The sequence below is a fragment of the Thalassophryne amazonica genome, chromosome 2, assembly GCF_902500255.1.
Source record: "Thalassophryne amazonica chromosome 2, fThaAma1.1, whole genome shotgun sequence".
Taxonomy (NCBI): Eukaryota; Metazoa; Chordata; class Actinopteri; order Batrachoidiformes; family Batrachoididae; genus Thalassophryne; species Thalassophryne amazonica.
Genome location: NC_047104.1, coordinates 99574648 through 99594167, shown reverse-complemented (window position 1 = coordinate 99594167; position 19520 = coordinate 99574648). Strand labels below are relative to the sequence as shown.

General features: G+C 39.8%; 1 protein-coding gene across 1 annotated transcript in view; it reads left to right on the top strand.

The window, feature by feature from the left end:
• dhx38 (DEAH (Asp-Glu-Ala-His) box polypeptide 38) overlaps nt 1–19520 on the top strand; it is a 64182-nt gene that overhangs the window by 12014 nt on the left and 32648 nt on the right. The window contains exons 4-13 of the mRNA XM_034190431.1: nt 358–513; nt 749–911; nt 3540–3658; nt 3771–3847; nt 6034–6189; nt 6277–6438; nt 6627–6734; nt 7619–7743; nt 7882–8019; nt 16858–17044. Of these exons, the coding sequence (XP_034046322.1) occupies nt 358–513; nt 749–911; nt 3540–3658; nt 3771–3847; nt 6034–6189; nt 6277–6438; nt 6627–6734; nt 7619–7743; nt 7882–8019; nt 16858–17044 (1391 nt within the window). The remainder of the gene's footprint in view (nt 1–357; nt 514–748; nt 912–3539; nt 3659–3770; nt 3848–6033; nt 6190–6276; nt 6439–6626; nt 6735–7618; nt 7744–7881; nt 8020–16857; nt 17045–19520) is intronic.

Below are 19520 nucleotides of genomic sequence, written 5' to 3'. Positions count from 1 at the left end.
TCATTTTTTACTTCATTGTTTGAGTAATTTTTACTCATATTACTCAAACAAATATTTTATTTGCTGGCCAGTGGCCACAGCCATTGAAATGTGAGGACTGCCTCATTTTACTCTGTTTCTGAATATCATACTGTTGTTCTTACTGTTGGCTTACCACTGTTGCTCTGGGGGTTGGTAAGGTTAGACCTTACCTGTGTGAAGCGCCTTGAGGCAACTCTGTTGTGATTTGGCGCTATATAAAGGAAAAAAAAAAAAAAAAAAAATTGACCATAGAATTAAACAACACATTATTAATTACTTGACAATGTAAAATACGCAGCCAGAACTGTTTAGAATAAGTGGCTGTCACTTTCTCAGATGAACGACAGGGCAGCCAGAGCCGCGGCAGCAGCCGGTCAGAGCGTTGGGAGCACAGTGAGAGAAGCGAACGCTCACAGAGAGACGACTGGTCTGAGCGCATCAGCCGTGGCAGTAAGAGAGATGAACCAGCTACACCACAGCAGCGACCTAGAGGTACTTCTGAGTAATCATTTGATCATGCTTCATTTCCTTAAACTGTTTTCTCTTAGAAAGATGTAAAGATTCATATCAGTGGAGAATATTACATACAGCATAAATGATAGTTACATGATGTTTCTTTGGGAATTGCTCTGTCATATGTGAGGCCATTTGCTATTTACAGACACACACACACACACACATTGTTGCAAAGTGAGATTTCTTGGTAATCTCAACTAATTGCATGTAGATTCTTCCACACCCTCACGTTCTAACTGGGACGAGGATGACAGCGGTTATGCCAGTACACGACATTCCCAGTGGGAGTCTCCATCTCCAGCTCCTTCTCACAGAGAGTCGGATCGGTCAGAGCGAAGCCATCGATCTGGTCGAGAAAGTGAGAGGAGAGACCGGTAAGAACTATTTCTCTCCTTTTTTTGATCTGACCTTCATCAAGCCTTAGTTTAATTTCAAAATATAGACTAAATGCTGGGAATATCACAGGGATGCTTATTCGCCGTCTTTGGACGGTTTTCCATCTTTTTGTAAATTCTTGCCGTCTAAAAGAAATGCAGGGCTAAGAAAAATCTGTGGATCCGCGAAATTCCGCGGATTTCATCATGGGGGGAGGTGTTAGTGTTTTACTCTGTAATCATGATTGTCATTGAGTTTTTAAAATGTCTATCGCAAAGTATTCTTTTTTTTTTTTTAACGAAATCGTGCATGTTTTATAAGACTGCGGCAATCCGCGGACAATGATTAAAAATCAGTGTCCTGTGAGGAAAAAAAGCCTGGCTGTTGCGACAGTTGCCATAAAGTGAGACTGGTTGGTTGCTGCGGCGACGCTGTGTGTCTCCTGCACGAAGTTTTAGCTAAAGGTAGCATGTGGACATCGCAAACCTTTAGAGCGCGAAAATTTTTAAAAGAAGACCGACGTCGGACAGAGAGAAGATGGCGAGAAAGATTGTTTGAAAAAGTCTGATAAGGACAAGAATCCGTGGAATTGTCGCTGGCTTCATCAACACACCTGAAAGATAAAAGAAACGGGAAAAGTGAACTGTGCCCTCAGGAAACACGGTAAGAATTTTTCTCTCTCTGGAAAATAAACATTGTGCTGTTCAAACAGGATTGTAGAAAAGATTATGTGACTTTTTTCATTAATCTAGACTTTCTTTCATTGGGAAAAAAGACCGGCTTTGAATTGATTTAGGGTGCATGAATTTACACAAGAATGTAAATGAGTTTTTATTAATGTAGACGTTTTTCATGGGAAAAAGACAGTGGCTTTGAGTGGATTTACAGGAATTTACACAAGAATATGTGGCTTTTTTACTATAAGGTATGTTAATCAAGGTATGTCAATCAATAAATAAATTTCTGTATAAAATAAAAAATAAATAAATTCAGGTTCAGATTCTTACAGGTTTGGGCTCAGACTGAGATGGATAATTTAAACAAATTTAACATTTTATTGTTGTGCATTATTGAATGAATAATAGTAATCGAGTGGCTTCAATATTATGGTATGATATTATGATATGATGTCTCTTTACCTAGTCTGAAAGCAGTTATGAAGTTATTTATAACATTTTAGTTGAGAGTTATGATTTTTAATTGCCTAGTCTTTGAGCCCAATCACTAACAAACTAAAGTTTTCATAAAGATTTAGCTATATTTGTAAACTGTTGTGCTGTTATATTCTGTACATGCTCCTACAGGATGGCACAACATGCATTCAAAAGCCACATGTTGTGCCATACTGCATGAGATCACGAGAAATTTAACAGCTGTTTCAGGTCCAAATTTAGTCCAAAGAATGCACCAGAATGCACCACAGGGCACTTGTATTCTCAAAATTTTCTGGGGATCATATTCCCCCCAGACCCCCCTTAGCTTTCCAAACGCCTAGAGCATTCGGGGTAACTTTTGCTGTCTTGAATATTATAGATGAATCACATTGCTGTCTTTTTTTTTTTTCTCCGAAGCGTCCATGATATCATCACACACTAATTTTTACACGATATGCAACACAAAATACAGGTAAAACCCATTAACTCGTGTATGCGTAACTCACGTTTTGGCTTTACTCACGGTGGTTTTGTGGACCCCAAAAATTTTGACTATAATTAATGGTAAGTTTTAGTGACCAATCTCATTAACTCGCGGTTTCAGATAACTCACGGCCTGATTTTTGTGGACCCCAACTTGCGTGAGTTAATGGGGTTCACCTGTATGAAGTTTTGTGATTCATTGTGCACTCAGTTTTCGACAGAAATGATGACTATATTTAGTAAAAGGCTCATTTTCTGCATTTTTGATCTTGTCTAACTCAAATGTATATATTACAAAGTCTTTATTTCTCTCCATTTGCGTGTAATATTTAGGATGGCTATAATGAATAATTTATTTATATATTTAATTTATTTAACCTTTATTTATTTGGTTATTTATTTAATTGTTTAATGATACACCTATGCTTATTTTTTAAGCATTAAAACTTGTTTTTGGACAGAATTGCTCAAATGCCAAGGCCATACAGAACTGTATATTATGGTATGGTATCACTGAATCACAGTGAATGAATTTGTGTGGCTTTCTCAAACATGTAAGTCGTTTTTGCACTCTCTGAGTGCCCCTTCTTTTTTGGAATTGGTTCACATGTCAATTGAATCTGGCTCCGCTGTGGTTTCCCCTGTTTTGGGAAGGTGGGGAAGATGTTAACATCAATCACACGTGCCCAGCTTGAAATATCTGCCTTAAGACCTTTAGATTGCTTGCACTTATCAGCATATGGATGCTATACAACTTGGACCGACATAAAGCTGTAGTGGACATAGGGTTTCATTGGGGTCTGTGTTCGATCCCCTGCAAGAAATTTACCACATTAAACATGTAAATAAATGAGTTCTTTGTCCAGATGTGGCCAGTGCATTTCCATTTAATGTTCCTTGTTGTAAATGTGCACCGTTACTCTTCACATTTCGTGTATAGGTTGTTTGGAAGTGGTCCTTCCTTCCTAACATGTTTTCTGATGTGTTCAGGTCAGTCAGAGGCAGCTACCCTGATGACACACCACTTCCCACACCATCCTACAAGTACAACGAGTGGGCCAATGATAGGAAACATTTAGGTTCTACACCTCGCTTGTCACAAGGAAAAGGTGGTCTTTATTTAAAAATACAAACCAAAAACCAGCTGCTGTTTTTATTTGCATGACTTTGTCAAATACTGCACGTGTCCATCAAAAAACAATGATTGTGTCGCTGCTTCAGGAAAGAGGGAAGATGGCGAGGGAGGAATTGTGTTTGATAATGTGGACGAGAAAGAACAGTGGGAAGAGGATCAAAAGGTGAGTGTTTGAGCCAAAGCCACGATTGTCACATGAACTATTTCATGTCTGTTAAGTTCTCTACAGTGTTTTGCACAGGCCTCTTCAACTCTGCTTCTCCCATTGGAAGTTCATCCATGGACCTTATAGTATTACATCGTTATCGTCTGTCTGTCAACCTTTCCTTCAAATCACTCCACTAATTGTAGCTGGAATTTAGTATTTCTACCAACAGTTTTCAAGAGGAAGGGTAAATATTGAAAAGCAAGTCAAAACTTCAAATCACTTCTTCTATGGCACCTATTGGATCAGTCTGAATTTTCGTTCATCCACATTAGGCCCAATGCATGAATCTGCCATTTAGAATTTCCATCCACTATTTCTGCAGGAAATTAAAATCCTGGATATCAGGTCAAATCTTCCAATCACTGCTACTCATAAGGTTCTTCTTGGATCTGTCTGAATTTTAATATATTTTAATAATTTTAATTTTTGCAAATTTACTAAAAATAAATAAACTTAAGAAATTACATATACATTAGTATTCACACCCTTTGCTTAATACATTTTTCATGCACAATTTGACAGCAGTTACAGACTCAAATCTTCTTGAATATGATGCCGCAAGCTCTTTGTCATGCTGAAAGATGAACGGTAGCCCCAGTCTAAGGTCAAGAGTGTTCTGGTTTTCATCCAGGATGTCTCTGTACATTGCTGCATTCATCGTTCCCTCAATATTGACTACTGTTCCAGTTCCTCCTGCTGAAAAACATCCCCACAGCATGATGCTGCCACCACTATGCTTCACTGTAGGGAAGGCTCCTGATTGGATAGAATTTTAATCAGTACCGCCACCCAAAGGTTTGGCAGACTAATTACAACACATTTAATACGGTTCGATGTGGATGGATTTTTTTTTTAAATGACGTAATGTGGATGAAGTTTTTTCCCCAAACTGAAAGGGTAAGATATTCGGTTTTACAAATACCCGACAACGTGTGTACATGGCCTTATGTCTGTGAAAGGCACTATATAAATAAATTTGCTTACTTACTTATTAATATTGAGTGCACGTTTTACAACATCATAAAAGTTTTAAAACATGCAATTGCGATGACACTTCCAGGGCTCCGTAAAAATGCCTGTTTTTACAAATAAAAATGGAATATTTTACAAAAGCACATTTATCTACACACGACACACGTCACATTAACGTGTTGGTTTACATAATGGATTACTGAACCAATCACTGTTTAGCACTTTTACCCAGAATGTGTTTGTTACAAAACCTCAGAATTAGTGCCTTATTCAACATTAAAAGATATATGTTATATTTTAACTTTGTACAAATGACAGAATTGACATTAATGGAGTTATTCTATCAGTATTTTCAAAAAACCATAAGTTAGTATGACTTTATTTTTCAAGACCTCCGCCTGACCGGAGTGTTGAAATTGATAGAGAGCTGGCCTTATGGCTGCTCTTGGTGTCTCTGTGGCGGGAGCGTTGTTGTAAACAAGAGCTTCCAGCAGGGGCAGAATGTTGAAAGAAAAATGATTATGATTAGTAAAGAGTTGATTTCGTGGGTGCTCTCAGGATTTGTCTGTGCTGCTTCCTGCAGGGGGCAGTATGGTCAAACATTCTTGCTTATTCTTTAGGTCTTTTACCGCTTTTGATGCTTTCAAAAGTGATCGTGTTAAAAATCAATTTCAGCTCTTTAGTAACTGCAAATGTCCCATAGACAACACCGGAATTTATCAGTTATCGATTATCTGTAACTTCCGATACATTTTTGGGTGGTTTATCGGTTTATCTTTATCAAAGATAACTTTTCAGTTATCTTATTATCTGTTATCGAAGTTAATTTTTTGGTTATCTGTGCCCACCACTGGGACTAACTTACTTTCCCACAAGAAGCAGAAATTGTTCAAATTGGGCCAAAAATGCAAAACACTGCTCCTCCTATGGTTATCGAAAGGCTTATTCTTCAACAAATGTGAACATAAATTCTAGTTATCATTTTGGTCAAACCAAAAGAGAAATATGGTTCATTATTCTGAGTGGTCCAGGTACATGCAAAGATTTGCTTTTTAACAGACTGAATTAAATAAATCAATTGTTTTAAGAAATTCTTGTGTTTAGGGGTGATTTCTGGTCAACAAGTCAGCATCTTTAAATTTGTCTGCGATTGTGTGCATGTTATGTAGCAACTTGACAGAGATTGGTACATGGAAGATGAAGGCTACGATGAGTTCCGCAATCCTTTCACCTCCATTTCTGATGATTATGTGAAGAAGAGAGAGCAGATTCTGCAGAAGCAAACTCAAAAACGAATATCTGCTGTGAAACGACAAATCAATGAGGTACAACAGTAACTCTGACAGGACAGTCACAACTACATGTGTCTGCATACAAAGACATATCGCATGCTTGCTGTGTTCTTTATTCAGGATAATGAGCGGTGGGAGACAAATCGTATGTTGACCAGTGGTGTGGTGCAGAGGTTAGAGGTGAATGAAGACTTTGAGGAAGACAATGCCACAAAGGTTCACTTACTGGTTCACAACCTGGTTCCTCCTTTCCTGGATGGACGAATAGTCTTCACTAAACAGGTAACTGGAATCATAATGAGGAAGCTGTAATGGAGTAACTTTTAAAGTTGGGAAGCTTTTACAGCATAATGTTTAGTCATGATTCTGTGAATTGCATGTTGGCTTTATTTTTTACACAATATGTGAGATCTGTAGTCATGTAGCATGTTTTTGATTACAATGTGTGCGGATTTGTTTGCCTGCATCAGCCAGAGCCTGTGATCCCGGTGAAAGATGCTACCTCTGACATGGCCATCATCTCTAGGAAGGGCAGCCAACTTGTCCGTAAACATCGTGAGCAGAAAGAGCGCAAGAAGGTAGGTCGTATGAGTAATTTACTTCAAATGACATTAATCTAGTTTTCTGCCCCTGCTGCTTGGAATCTCTTGCAGGATACATTGCAGCTCCAAGATCTGACCTCACTAATGTATGTACTGTCTGATTGTTTCTAGGTTTGTTGAGCTGCTTTGTTTTGTTATGGGATGTGTCTTGTTTTGTTGTTTTTTTTTTACTGTTTTGTGTGTTTTTTCTGAACTGACTGCTGTCTTGGCCAAGGCTCAATGGTAAAAGCGAATTGTAATCTCAGTGGCACTCACCTGATAAAATATAGCTTAAATAAAAAAATCTAACATTAATTTCACTTTCTGACCATGTACCTTTGGTCAGAGTGTGTCTCTGCTCTGCTTGGATAAGAAAGAAGTTCTGCTGGTAGTTCAGTGGATGAGCGATAGATGTCTTCCAATTAGATGATCTAAATTCACCACTACAACTTCATAGTACAGTCATACAATGCAACAACTGTGAGGTGCAACAACTTGACACATCTGACAGTTTGAGGTCTATCAGTTTTGCTCGGTACCCAGATATGGAATTTGAAGATTGGTTCTATAAACCTTCTAATATTATATGGAAAGGTGATGGTCTACTGGTTAAGTGTTGGCCTTGAGACCACAGGATCCTCAGTTCAAACCCCCTCCATATTGGAAAATCACTATGGGCCCTTGAACAAGGTTCTTAATCCCCCATTTATTTCCAGTTTGCAGTTGAGCACCTTTCTTGGCAGCACCCGGACATTAGTGTGTGAATGGGTGAATGCAGGGCATCATTGTAAAGTGCTTTAGGCTTCAAATGGAAGTGCTGTATAAATCCAGCCCATTTGCCATTTATTTTCCAATTTGTCTAATTAAATATATCTTTTCAGGCACAGCACAAACATTGGGAATTGGCAGGTACCAAACTGGGTGATATCATGGGCATCAAGAAGACAGAAGACAGTGATGAATCAGGGGGGAAGGTGGTAGGCGAGGATGGAAAAGTGGACTACAGGTGATCTGACTCTTCATACATTTGTTGGATTTAAAACTCTTTTCCAAATTTCTCTTGTTTACTTTTCTGGGACAGCAGAGACAGTTTGTCTGTCGTGGTATCATAATATTTGCCTGTGATTTTCTTTCTGTCTTGCAGAGCAGAGCAGAAATTTGCAGAGCACATGAAAGAGAAGTCTGAGGCCAGCAGTGAGTTTGCCAAGAAAAAAAGCCTTCTGGAACAGAGACAGTATCTACCTATTTTTGCTGTCCGACAGCAGCTCCTCAACATTATAAGGTATTAGTCTTAATACAGATTCACTTCAGGTCGATTTTCATCCTTTGTTGTCACTTAAAAAGAGCTTTCCATCCCATCAAAACTGTAGTCTGCATATTATGTTTCATTCAGCATACGAGGGCTGTCAATAAAGTATAGGTCCTTTTTATTTTTTTCAAAAACTATATGGATTTCATTCATATGTTTTTACGTCAGACATGCTTGAACCCTCGTGCTGACGTCACCGACAGGCGTGGAAAAACTCACGCATGCGCACGAGGGTTCAAGCATGTCTGACGTAAAAACATATGAATGAAATCCATATAGTTTTTGAAAAAAATAAAAAGGACCTACACTTTATTGACAGACCTCATAAATGTAAAAATTAAATAATTATAATAATAAAGTTTTATCCCCCCGTATGAAATACGGGTGGATAGGTCCGCATGTGCATTTTTGCTTGTTAGCGCGATATATCAAGAACCAGTTGACCAATTTCGTTTATATTTAGCATAAGGGTGGACTTGGGTGATCCCCCCCAACACTTTGTATTACTGATTTGTCGGGACCAGGGGAATATGTCATCTCCTGATGACTCTTGTTAAATAAGGTATTGAACAGTGGTTCTGAAACAGTATCTGTCATTGTTCCATTTAGAAGCACCCACTACTGTGAGAAATGGTCTTTTAAATCTACAGCGTGTAGGATTTAGTGTCATTCAGTGGTAAGGTTCCTTATCGTATACCTATAAATGATACGCCAATATGATTGGATAAATTGGATAAAACACTAAAGAATAAATAGCAATACACCCTTTTCGCGAACGGGTAATATTTTCATACCACCCGAGTAATCAGCCAATCCAGACAGCGGAGCGGCGACGAAGAGGCGCGGTCAGAGGAACTGTGAAATACTGGTGAGTCACTATTAATAATTTCTTACGTGTCCAGCCTCATAGGTTGATCGTGAAAATTAAATTTGTTAGTTCTAAAAGCCATCATAATTATTTACAGGAAAACGTTCGATTTTTTTTTTTTTTTTTTTTTCTGCTAAGGTTTGAACTTTGAGAGTTTACACAGGAGAGAAAAGTCAGAAAATGTTAAAGGAGACCTGCATTGAAAAAATGCAGTCAGATTTTTTTGAACAAAAAATGACTTACATTTACACATGAGATCCTTCTGAATGTAGTAAAGTAAATCTGCAAGCCCAGATCTGTCATTCAACGGAGAAATCTTCATTTGAAAATCACAAATTTACAGCTAACATTTAGCCCTCCGCAAATTGTCCCTCTCATCATGGAAGCTGCCGAGACGTCACGGACAAGACCCTCTCCCAGCATGCATTGCGCCAATTGTAATTTGTGGATTTACGTCAGTTTGCATCTGCACCTTTTTCTTGTCTTATACGGAAGGATCTACTTTTTTAAAACTTCATATTGTCTTGCGGCACATTTGGTGAGTACACATTTCTTTTATTTGTGCTTGAAAATTATTTTGGGGGACTTTTTCATACGCCCGTTTGATTGAGTGCTGTCACAATGAAAATCTACTGTCTTTCGCCTCCGGTACTATCGCGGGATATGGAGGCAAGACCCGCAAAGAATCCCAGTCATTAAAAATATATAAACCTCTCTCAGCGTCCATGGAGCTCTGGGGCTCCGATTGCCGAGATGTGCGGTGCTGTGGATTTTGCAGCAAGAAGTCTGTCCTTGCAGCAACAGGTGTACCGGCCGCTTCGCATTAAAACAGCGAGCGTAATCTCAGGACTTGTGCCAAGTGTGCTGCAGCTCCATTCAGTAGACAGAGAGGTGATGCCGGCTGCAAAGCAGACACGGGCGGTGTGAGTGGCCCGCGTCGGCGGTTAACGAGCTCATTAACGAGCCCGCAGACTTAATAAGCGCAGCGGAGGCAGAGAGCGGGAGAGGAACAACGGCGCCCGCTGTCGATGTCGTTGCTGATCTGAGCACACAGATCTGTATCTCACATTCATTGCAGCTTACTTTTGGATGTTGAAACCAGGACGTGTATAAGTAACATTACTAACAGATAAAATCAATTTCAATGCGGGATCGGACTGAAGGCGTCATGGAAATGATACGGCTGTACAAACTGTTTTCACAGAGGGCTAAATTTTAGCTGCAAATTTGTCATTTTTAAACAAAGATTTCTCCACTGAATTACAAATTTGGGCTTACAGATTTACTTTACTGCATTCACAAGGGTCTTATAAATACATATCAGCTATTTCTTTCTGAAATCTGACCACATTTATTTCATTGCAGGTCTACTTTAATGCCTGTATGAGAGAAGTGTATAAAGTGTGTAGTGAGGGGTTTTACAGCCTTAAAACATCTATAATAATTGTAAAAAATAACGCTGACTACTTCGCGGATTTAGTGCAATTTTGCATGCTTTTTTTTTTTTTTTAACAGCACATTGATGCTCTCACTGCCTCCGATTCGCTTTCTGAGTCTGCAGGCTCGGTAAGCGCCGCAGCGGGCCACTCACACCGCCCCCCTTCTGCTGTGCTGAGCTGTATGCAGCAACCGGTCCAGAGACTACGCTCGCTGTTTTGATGCGTAGCGTCCGCTGCATGGTCTCGGTAACCGCAGCCGCAGAGCTCCGTGGCCATGACTTGGATTCTTTGCGGATCCCGCATCTGTAGCCCCAGAGGCATTGAGCGAAGGGAGAGCATGCGCATTGTGTTCTGCGTGCATTTATCAGGGTGCATGGTTTTCTTCAGGGTGTATAAAGCCATATTCATTGGTGAACAACTTGATAACTGATAATATTGCGTTATGCCATCACAAGTCACAGTTCTATTTCCTTTCAGATTTTTGCTTGTTTGGCAGCTTGGATTCATGCGTCCTTGTCTACTCTTGCAAACTGAATAATCCTCCACATCACAATCATGAGGGTTCTCAAACTTAACCTACACTTGTAACCAGTAAACAGTGTACATGAGAACAACCACTGGTTTCTCTCTTTTTTTTTTTTTCTTCAGTCTTCTAGATACACTGCATAAATATGAAAATCAGAAAAAAGTATATCTATTTTCGGCTACAATATCAACATGGCTGTGTAACATGCAGTTATGTAAGTCTCATTCTAAGGTTATGAAAACGGTTAAATTAATTTACAGAGGTAATTATAATAATCTAATAATCACATGGTTATGAATTGGGGTGGGTGATAAAAATCAATTATTGGATGCACTGCGATGCAGAAGATTGTGAAATGATTCACAAATGTCAGAAATCAATTTTATAAAGGGTAATTGCTGGGGTAGGAACATGGGTGCTGGCCACCGAGCACTTTTCATTTACCTTTTGTAAACCTGAATTTCTACTTTTACCCGAGTAATTTTTTTGAGTCAGTAATATACTTTTTAATTAAGTACATTTGCCATATGGCTTTGTTACAGCCCCTCTTTTCCAAATCTGGGGGAGATGGAGACCACGTGGAGCAGATGTTGAGCTGTGCTGCGAGATGAAACACAAAAACCACCTGTATTTGGGCTTTGATAAATGTGACACACGACAGACGAAGAAGCACTTAGCAACAAATTCTGGTTATGCCTGAACACACTTCAAAATCTAAAAAAACAAACAAAATAGTTAAGTGACAGAGCACTTGTTGTGCCTTTTAAAGAAAATCTCCGCTTTTAAAAAATCTTCACATTCAGCAAGCACATTGAAGGCTCCAGTGAAAGCAGACTTGTATTCTGTTTCAAAAAGGGCTAGGAAAGAATCCATCCATTTTTTTGTACTTGCTTACTCCAGTTAAAGATCACGGGGATAGAGCCTGTCCCAGCAGTCATAGAGTGTGAGGCGGGGTATATCCTGGACAGGATGCCAGTTTATCGCAGGGCCTAAAAAAAAAAAGCATCCAAATAGCTTATTTGCAGAGTATCATGGTTGTCATTTGTGGTTGGTCACAAATCATCACCAGTATTTTCATTTTCATATACATCGTGGTGCACTGTGTTGAAGGGCAACTTACTGAATCCAAAGTGTTACTAAATGGAAATGCACATGCACAAGATGAGAACAACTGTTGTGTTCCATTTTTTTTCTGCACTTTTGACACTGTAAGGGTGTCAACAAATCAGCAATACAAGAAAGTTTCACTATTATCACAACATGCATACCTGTTTGAATTATTCTGACACAAGTACCATATTTTCCAGAGTATAACACTTATTTTGTTTGTTTGTTTTTTACTAGTGTGAGAGTTCCTGTGACTATACGGAAAAAAATCACGATTCACAGCCACAAATTTTCTTTACACTTGAAATGAGAAACATACCATTAAACTCCCTTTTCAGTTTAAAAAACGAGAGCAGTGGAAACTTCTAACAGGCTTGATTACTTTCAGCATGCGTTTAAAATTAGCCGGATCTTTAAACGAGCGATCATCATGGCATTACGATTTTAAGCTTTTCCTCATGTTGGGCTCCAAATAAAATACAATTAGCCGTCATGCTTACTTCAAGCAAATAAATATGAATAAATGTCTTTATCAAATAGCAAAGAGTGCTAATAATGCTTATGCTAACAAATACCCCAAAACCTATAAGCTGTAGCTTTAAATTTCCTGTCACAAATGCCCTTTATGGTTAATAAAGGGAATTTATTTAACTGCTTTATTTATTTAGCTACTTATTTAACATTTGAAATGTTTAAGTACAAAGCAGCAACTGAAATGAAAATGCTCAAAGCTTTTCTGTTGCTAAGACAGAACTGATGTTTGTTCAACAAGCATAACCTCTTTTTGTTTCTTGTCAAAGATTTTGTATTATACATGTTGATTGGTTCTCTAAATATTTGTTGCCAATGTAATTGGTGATAGTACTGACAGACTGAAAATATTTTATTTTTGCTGTGGTCGTGCACATCCACAGTTTCCAAATATTGATCTCTGGTTTCCAGTTTTGACTGAGAATTAAAGTGTAGGTGACACCAAAAAATGTGCACAAATAATCATTGAAAATGATGAAATGTTGATATTTTAAAAAATCTTGAACAATAAAAGTCGATGATAAGTGTGCAGGTGTAGGATAAACAACAGCTGTCTGAAGCCTGCACTCTATTTCAGCCCTCAGCCGCGGCTGTAATGTTGCTACAAAGTCCAGAATGAAGGTGATTCTGAAGCAGCTGTGGGGGACACAGCCTTATGATTTTGAGCCTTATTTAGACCACAATGAGGGAGAAGAAACCTTGGAGGAAAACGTTCAGTCTGACAACAGTGATCATATTGGCCGAGTTCAGAACACAGAACTCGGAGGTTTTAACCATTGCAATCTATCTGCAACACTACCGGGTTTCTTTCAGTATATTAAGTGCAGTACTGGGCATAAGAACATTCTTGATAAATGCTATGGCAATATTAAAATTGCCTATATTGCCAAAGCTAGAGCACCACAGGGCAACTCGGACCATAATGTGATCCATCTAATCCCTACATACTGGTCTGTGTTTAAGGCAAGCAAGCCTGAAATAAAAACTGTGAAGAAGTGGACTTATGATAAAGAGGAGAAGCTTAAGGGATGCTTCCTCTGGACAGATTTGGACACCTTTTTTGAGGATGCAGATGTGAACAAGGCTACAGAGGCCATTACAGATTACATCTCTTTCTGTATTGACCCCATTATTCCTCACGTAACTGTCAAAAGGTATCTTAACAACAAACCATACTTTGACAGGGGAGTGAAGGAATGCCTGGGGAGAAAGAGGGCGGCTTTTAAAGCAGGAGATTCCTCAAGTGTAAGAGCAGCCCAGAAAGATCTGAATCACCAACTGAAGGCTGCCAGGAGTCGGTACAGGGAGCTGGCTGAGCAGCACTTGGCTGCATCTAATACAAAGAAGCTGTGGGATTCAATTAGGCACATGACAAATATGGACACAAAAAGAAAACCACTGATGGCCCAAAATGAACTGGCAAGGGCCAATGTACTGAATAATTTTTATATGCGTTTTAATACGGATAATGTTAATGAATGTAATATGATTTTAGAGAATGTTATGTGTGATGTAAACTCGGACACAATTTTAATTGATTCACAGGCTGTTACAAAAACCTTTAAAACCATTAAGACGAACAAAGCTACTGGTCCAGATAATATGTCAGCGTTTTAGCTGAAAACTTTGGCAGAAGAACTCACTCCTCTTTGGCACAAGTTATTCCAGCTGTCAATAGACACTCATACTCTGCCAGTACTGTGGAAAAAAAATCCATCATTATCCCAGTACCTAAAAAGACAAGCCCTCAGGAGGATAATGATTATAGACCAGTAGCTCTAACCTCTAATGTGTTCAAGTGTGTTGAGAGACTCATGCTAGAGAGGCTACATACAGATGTAGCACCACTAGTGGACAGGTACCAGTTTGCCTATCCAAAAAAATTGCAGCACAAGTGATGCAATCACACTCATGCATCTCATTCTAAAACATCTAGAATGTCCTGCTGCATATGCCAGACTACTTTTTTTTTATTGATTTCAGCTCTGCTTTTAATTTAATACAGCTACACATCCTTCAGAATAAGTTAGTCCAGGTAAAGGTAAACCCATTTCTCGTCAGATGGTACCATTCTTTCCTGATCCAGACCTTAACAGGTAAAGTTTAACTCGGTCCTGTCAGACATAGCCATATGCAGCACTGGCGCCCCCAAGGGGCCAGTAAGCTTGCCTTTTCTTTTTACTTTCTATACCAATGACTGTCTGTTTACAACCAAATCAGTACCTTCTCAAATTTTCAAGTGATACAGTCTTGCTCAGTTTCTTGAAACAGGAAAACAACTCAAGTCTCCACAGAGCTGCTATTGAAAATCTTGTAGCCTGGTGTGATGAACACAAACTGATCATCAGTCTAAATAAGACTGTTGAAATGGTGATTGACCAGGTGTAGATCTCGGACCTATTAACATCCATGGCCATGCCATAGAGCAGGTGAGCTCCTTTAAATATTTGGGAGTTCACATAGACCGCGACCTGAGCTGGCGCACACAGTTCACCACAATCTGTAGCAGAATTCCCCAGCGCCTTCGCTTCCTGCGCAGGCTCAGACTGTTTGGTGTCTGTAGAAACATCATGCTCATTTTCTATAGAACGGCCATTGAGTCAGTCCTCAGATATGGCATAACCAGCTGGTTTGGTAATTTGCTGGTCAAATCAAAGACACAATTATTCAACCTGGTTAAGACAGCAGGAAAGATAATGAGCGCTCCTGTTCCCCTGGCCCCACAGGAGCTGTATGAACAGGCCATGAGGAGACAGACCAGGAGCATCCTCTCTGACCGTACACATGTTACACACAGAATAGCAGCTGCTGAGCTCAGAGAGAAGATATAGGGTGCCTCTTTGTCGGCTTAACCATTATAAACATTCTTTTGTCCCTGTTTCGTTGAAGCTGTTAAATGTCTAGAAGTGACAGGAAGGAAGCGTGTGTGTCTGGGAAAGGGAGTGCTGAGTGAAGTTGGGCAAATGTATGGAGTAAATATTGTACTGCATATTGATACTGATATTGTTGAGGTTGGGACTTTATTTCTTGGGCTATACTGTTTATTGTCTGTTGGTATTGTCCTATGTGTAGCAAGCCTCTGTCCGAACCAAATTTCTCCCAAGGGAGACAAATAAAGAGTGGTGATTATAAAATAAATAAATAATGCAAGCAATTTTGGCATGTGGGTGGAGATGATAAACTGTTTTTATTTATTTATTTTGCCAGCTCTTTAGTCGTAATCAACTGATTTAAACAAAACAAAACAAAAAAGTTTTACTATCTGTGACATCAGAAAAAAAGTGATGAGGGAGTGTGGATTTTTATTTGATACACCCCAAGTAAAGGGTACATATATTTCAAATCAAATCAATTTTATTTATATAGCGCCAAATCACAACAAACAGTTGCCCCAAGGCGCTTTATATTGTAAGGCAAAAGCCATACAATAATTACAGAAAATCTGAAAAATGTCATGAGGGACTGAAAATATCAGCTATTTTTAAAATAAATATTGTTTCCTTCTTGAATACAGTTAGTGTACTGTATGTTAGTAGTGTAACACGTTATTATTAAATATTAAAACTATCCGTTCAGTGAGATCATCTTTAGTCTGATGAAAATGTCTGAAAATGATTTAATTTGTTGTTGGCTGAAGAAAAGTCCATGATGGGTCAAGTCTCTGCTCTGCCGATCTGAGACCGGAACGGTCAACTACAGGTGTAATCCGTTAATTGTGGCTGATGGATCGAGTCTCTGCTGTGAATGGATCCTCTTGTTCCACAGCGGGCCACTTTGCGTCGCAAGTTAAGACTCGCAGCGCCTCAGCGACTCATAACGTCTTAGTCTGCATGCGATGAAATTATCCCATGATCCACAAAACAGTAAAATAATGTGTAAATACTCAGTTTTGCCTCCGTGTTGAGTGGAAAAGCTGCAGACGCTCATCAATATAAGCGTTCCACCTGCCAATCAAAAGGATTCTGCCAGCAAGAATTAACGGTTCTGACACATATAAAAAAAAAAAAACATGCATCACCGACCTGAACCACTCAGTGGAAACGGGACTGTCAGTAGCCTGTAAAAATCCATAAATTAATGGGACTATTAAGATAATGGATCCAGCACTGATATCACTTCCTCCTTCTTCTCCAAGTCTTGGGACTCGCCAGGAAGTTCCTGGTTTTTAGTGATGCACAATTCAAAATCCGAATATTCATCTCTTCAGTAACTGCGCACAAGGAAAGGATAAATTTCAAACTGTTTAATTTTAGTCTTAAATTCTCAAAAAAAAAACATTATATATCATGTCACCTACACTTTAAAACTTCAGTTTGAATTGAAAATGTATTCTTCTGCAGGGACAACAGTATAGTGATTGTTGTCGGGGAGACGGGCAGTGGAAAGACCACCCAGCTGACGCAGTACCTTCATGAAGATGGCTACACCAGCTATGGCATGGTGGGATGCACTCAGCCCCGGAGAGTGGCAGCCATGAGCGTGGCCAAGAGAGTGAGTGAAGAGACAAGCAGTAACCTGGGAGAGGAGGTGAGATGTCAGCATGATACTTGAGCAAAGAGTCGCGACCTGTTGCAATTCTGATTTCTGCTTTCTTCAAACTGGACTGTTCTTTTTGCAAATGTAAATGTTACATCCTGGAACACATAAATTGAATCCTGATGTAACAGCGACATGAGTTACTTTGTGCTCCTCAGTCATGACTTTGGCTTCAAACTATTTTTTGCATGCAAAAGGGATGGGCAGGTTAACGAACAAGATTAGACAAGAGTCTCCATCAACTATGATGTTTACAGATGACTGTGATCCGTAATGGGAGGACAGAGCAGGTTTAAGCAACCCTGGAGAGGTGGAGAGAAGAGGAATGAATGTCTTGGGAGAAGAGGAATGAAAGTCGGCAGGAGCAAGATGTGAATGAGAGGGAGCACAGTGGAATATTGTGGTTTTAAAGAGTGGAGGTGGTGAAGGTAGACAAGTTGAAATATTTGGGGTTAGCTCAAAGCAATGGAAAGTGTGATTGAAGGTAAAGAGAGTGCAGGCAGGGTGGAATGAGTAGAAAACAGTGGCAGAAACACAGTGTGATACAAGAAAAAGTTAAGGACTTTAGATCAGCTACAGATGAGGACACTTATTACCCCGAGAGTCCCTTGATTGAGAGAGTAATGACATGACAAGTGGGGAAAAAAAAAATGGTCACGTGACTCGAAGTGCCATGTTGGGTCCAAAATAGCATTTGCTGTTAATCTGTCTGGATGTAATTTATTTATTTATTCACTGAAAATGCCAGGTTGCTGTGCATTTGGAGGCACAAATAGACACAAGGGCTTCAATATGTACAGATTCCCTTCAGATCAGAACAGAAAAAAAAAATGGGGAAAATAAAACAGCCGAGTGGGATGGAAGCAACTTCATTGTTTTGAGAGGTAAATTTAGTGTTCAGTCCCATGTACAGTAAAACTCACCTAAACGGTCTTTGTATGAACCAGATATTCACAGTCACCGGACAGACAAAGTCCCAAAGTTTTTGTTTTCCATGTAATAAACACTGTATAACAGATTTTTCACTCACATCGGATAAAATGTCCCATCTGATCGCAGTGTATTTCCATTAAACCCCTCGCATGTGGGACCGGGGTTATTTCTGTGATTCTGTAAAATGCCAAATCAACAAGGAAATAAACTTTTTTTTTTTTTTTAAGAGAAAAAAGCGCCGTAATAACTGACAAAACGACATTTGTTACGGCTTATTTTTGGTATTACGTGACTGAAAGTGGTGTATTTGTGGCACTGTTGGCTTGTCATATTGTCATAGTCATGCGGTGCGTCTGTTCATTCATGACATTAACATCACCTGCTGCGTGATCTGATGGTCCGTTTCACATGCAGCAGTCTGCCGAGGTGTGCTGTGTGCGGCCGTTGCAGCCCGGCTGTGTGCGCTCCGACATGGCTGTCCGGCCCCCATGTGATCATGTCTGTAAATACATATCAGCATGTCATGCAAGTGTGCTCTCCCCCTGCACACAATGTGTTGAGTGGGTGGGTGGGGGGGGGGGGGGGCACATACACGCCACATGTGGAAGCGCAACACATGCGCACACGTGCGATACACATGCACGCCACATGTGGGTTGCTTTTTGCCACACCGCACTTGTGGGGGCACTTAAACAAATTTCACATCCAGCTCGAAAGTGATTGTCTGCTCACTGTTTTCGTGCTGACAGCATGAATGGCCACACATTTTCTGTGTCTCAAGTGAGCGGTGTTAGATGTTCATGTGTGTCAGCTGGAATTTGGTCGACATGTGCCGCGAGAGGGATCGAATGGGCTCTCACAGGGTACTCTCTGTCTTTCAGCTGCTGGTGTGCGCAAATAATTGTAGCGACAGGTGTACGAGGCCTTGGAGGCAGCTCCTATTTTCATGAATGGCATGCAGTTCCACCTTTGTGCACTAGTCTGCTTCAATCATGTTGTGTGAAGGGGCCCTTAACTCTGTCATGCTCAAAGCTTTTAAAATCGAGTTAAAACTGAGGGTTAGCTTCCAATGTACACACAGTATAAAAACTTCAGTAAGGGTTTGAGCTGTCATTTGAGCAAGCATCAGAAGAAATCAGTTTAGACTTGAGAAAAATAATTTTTGATGCTCACAACGCAGGAGAAGGATATACAAAACTATCACAGCATTTCCAAGTATCAAGAACTGGAGTGATATGTATCATCAAGAAATTCAAAGAGTGCCATGCAGTACAGAACAAGCCTGACAGAGGAAGAAAGCAAAAGTTTTCAAAGACTCTGGAAAGAAAACTAGTGAGAGTAGTGTTACAAGACCTCGGAACAACTGACGACACTCGTGAATGACTTAGCCAAGTCAGGAATTGCAGTCTAAAAGAAGACAATCATGAGAGTCCTGGACAGGCATGGACTGTGAGGTTGCAGACCAAGAGAAACTCCACTTCTGCAGAAGAGACACCTTAAAGCCAGACCGAAGATTGCTAAAGACAACCTGGAG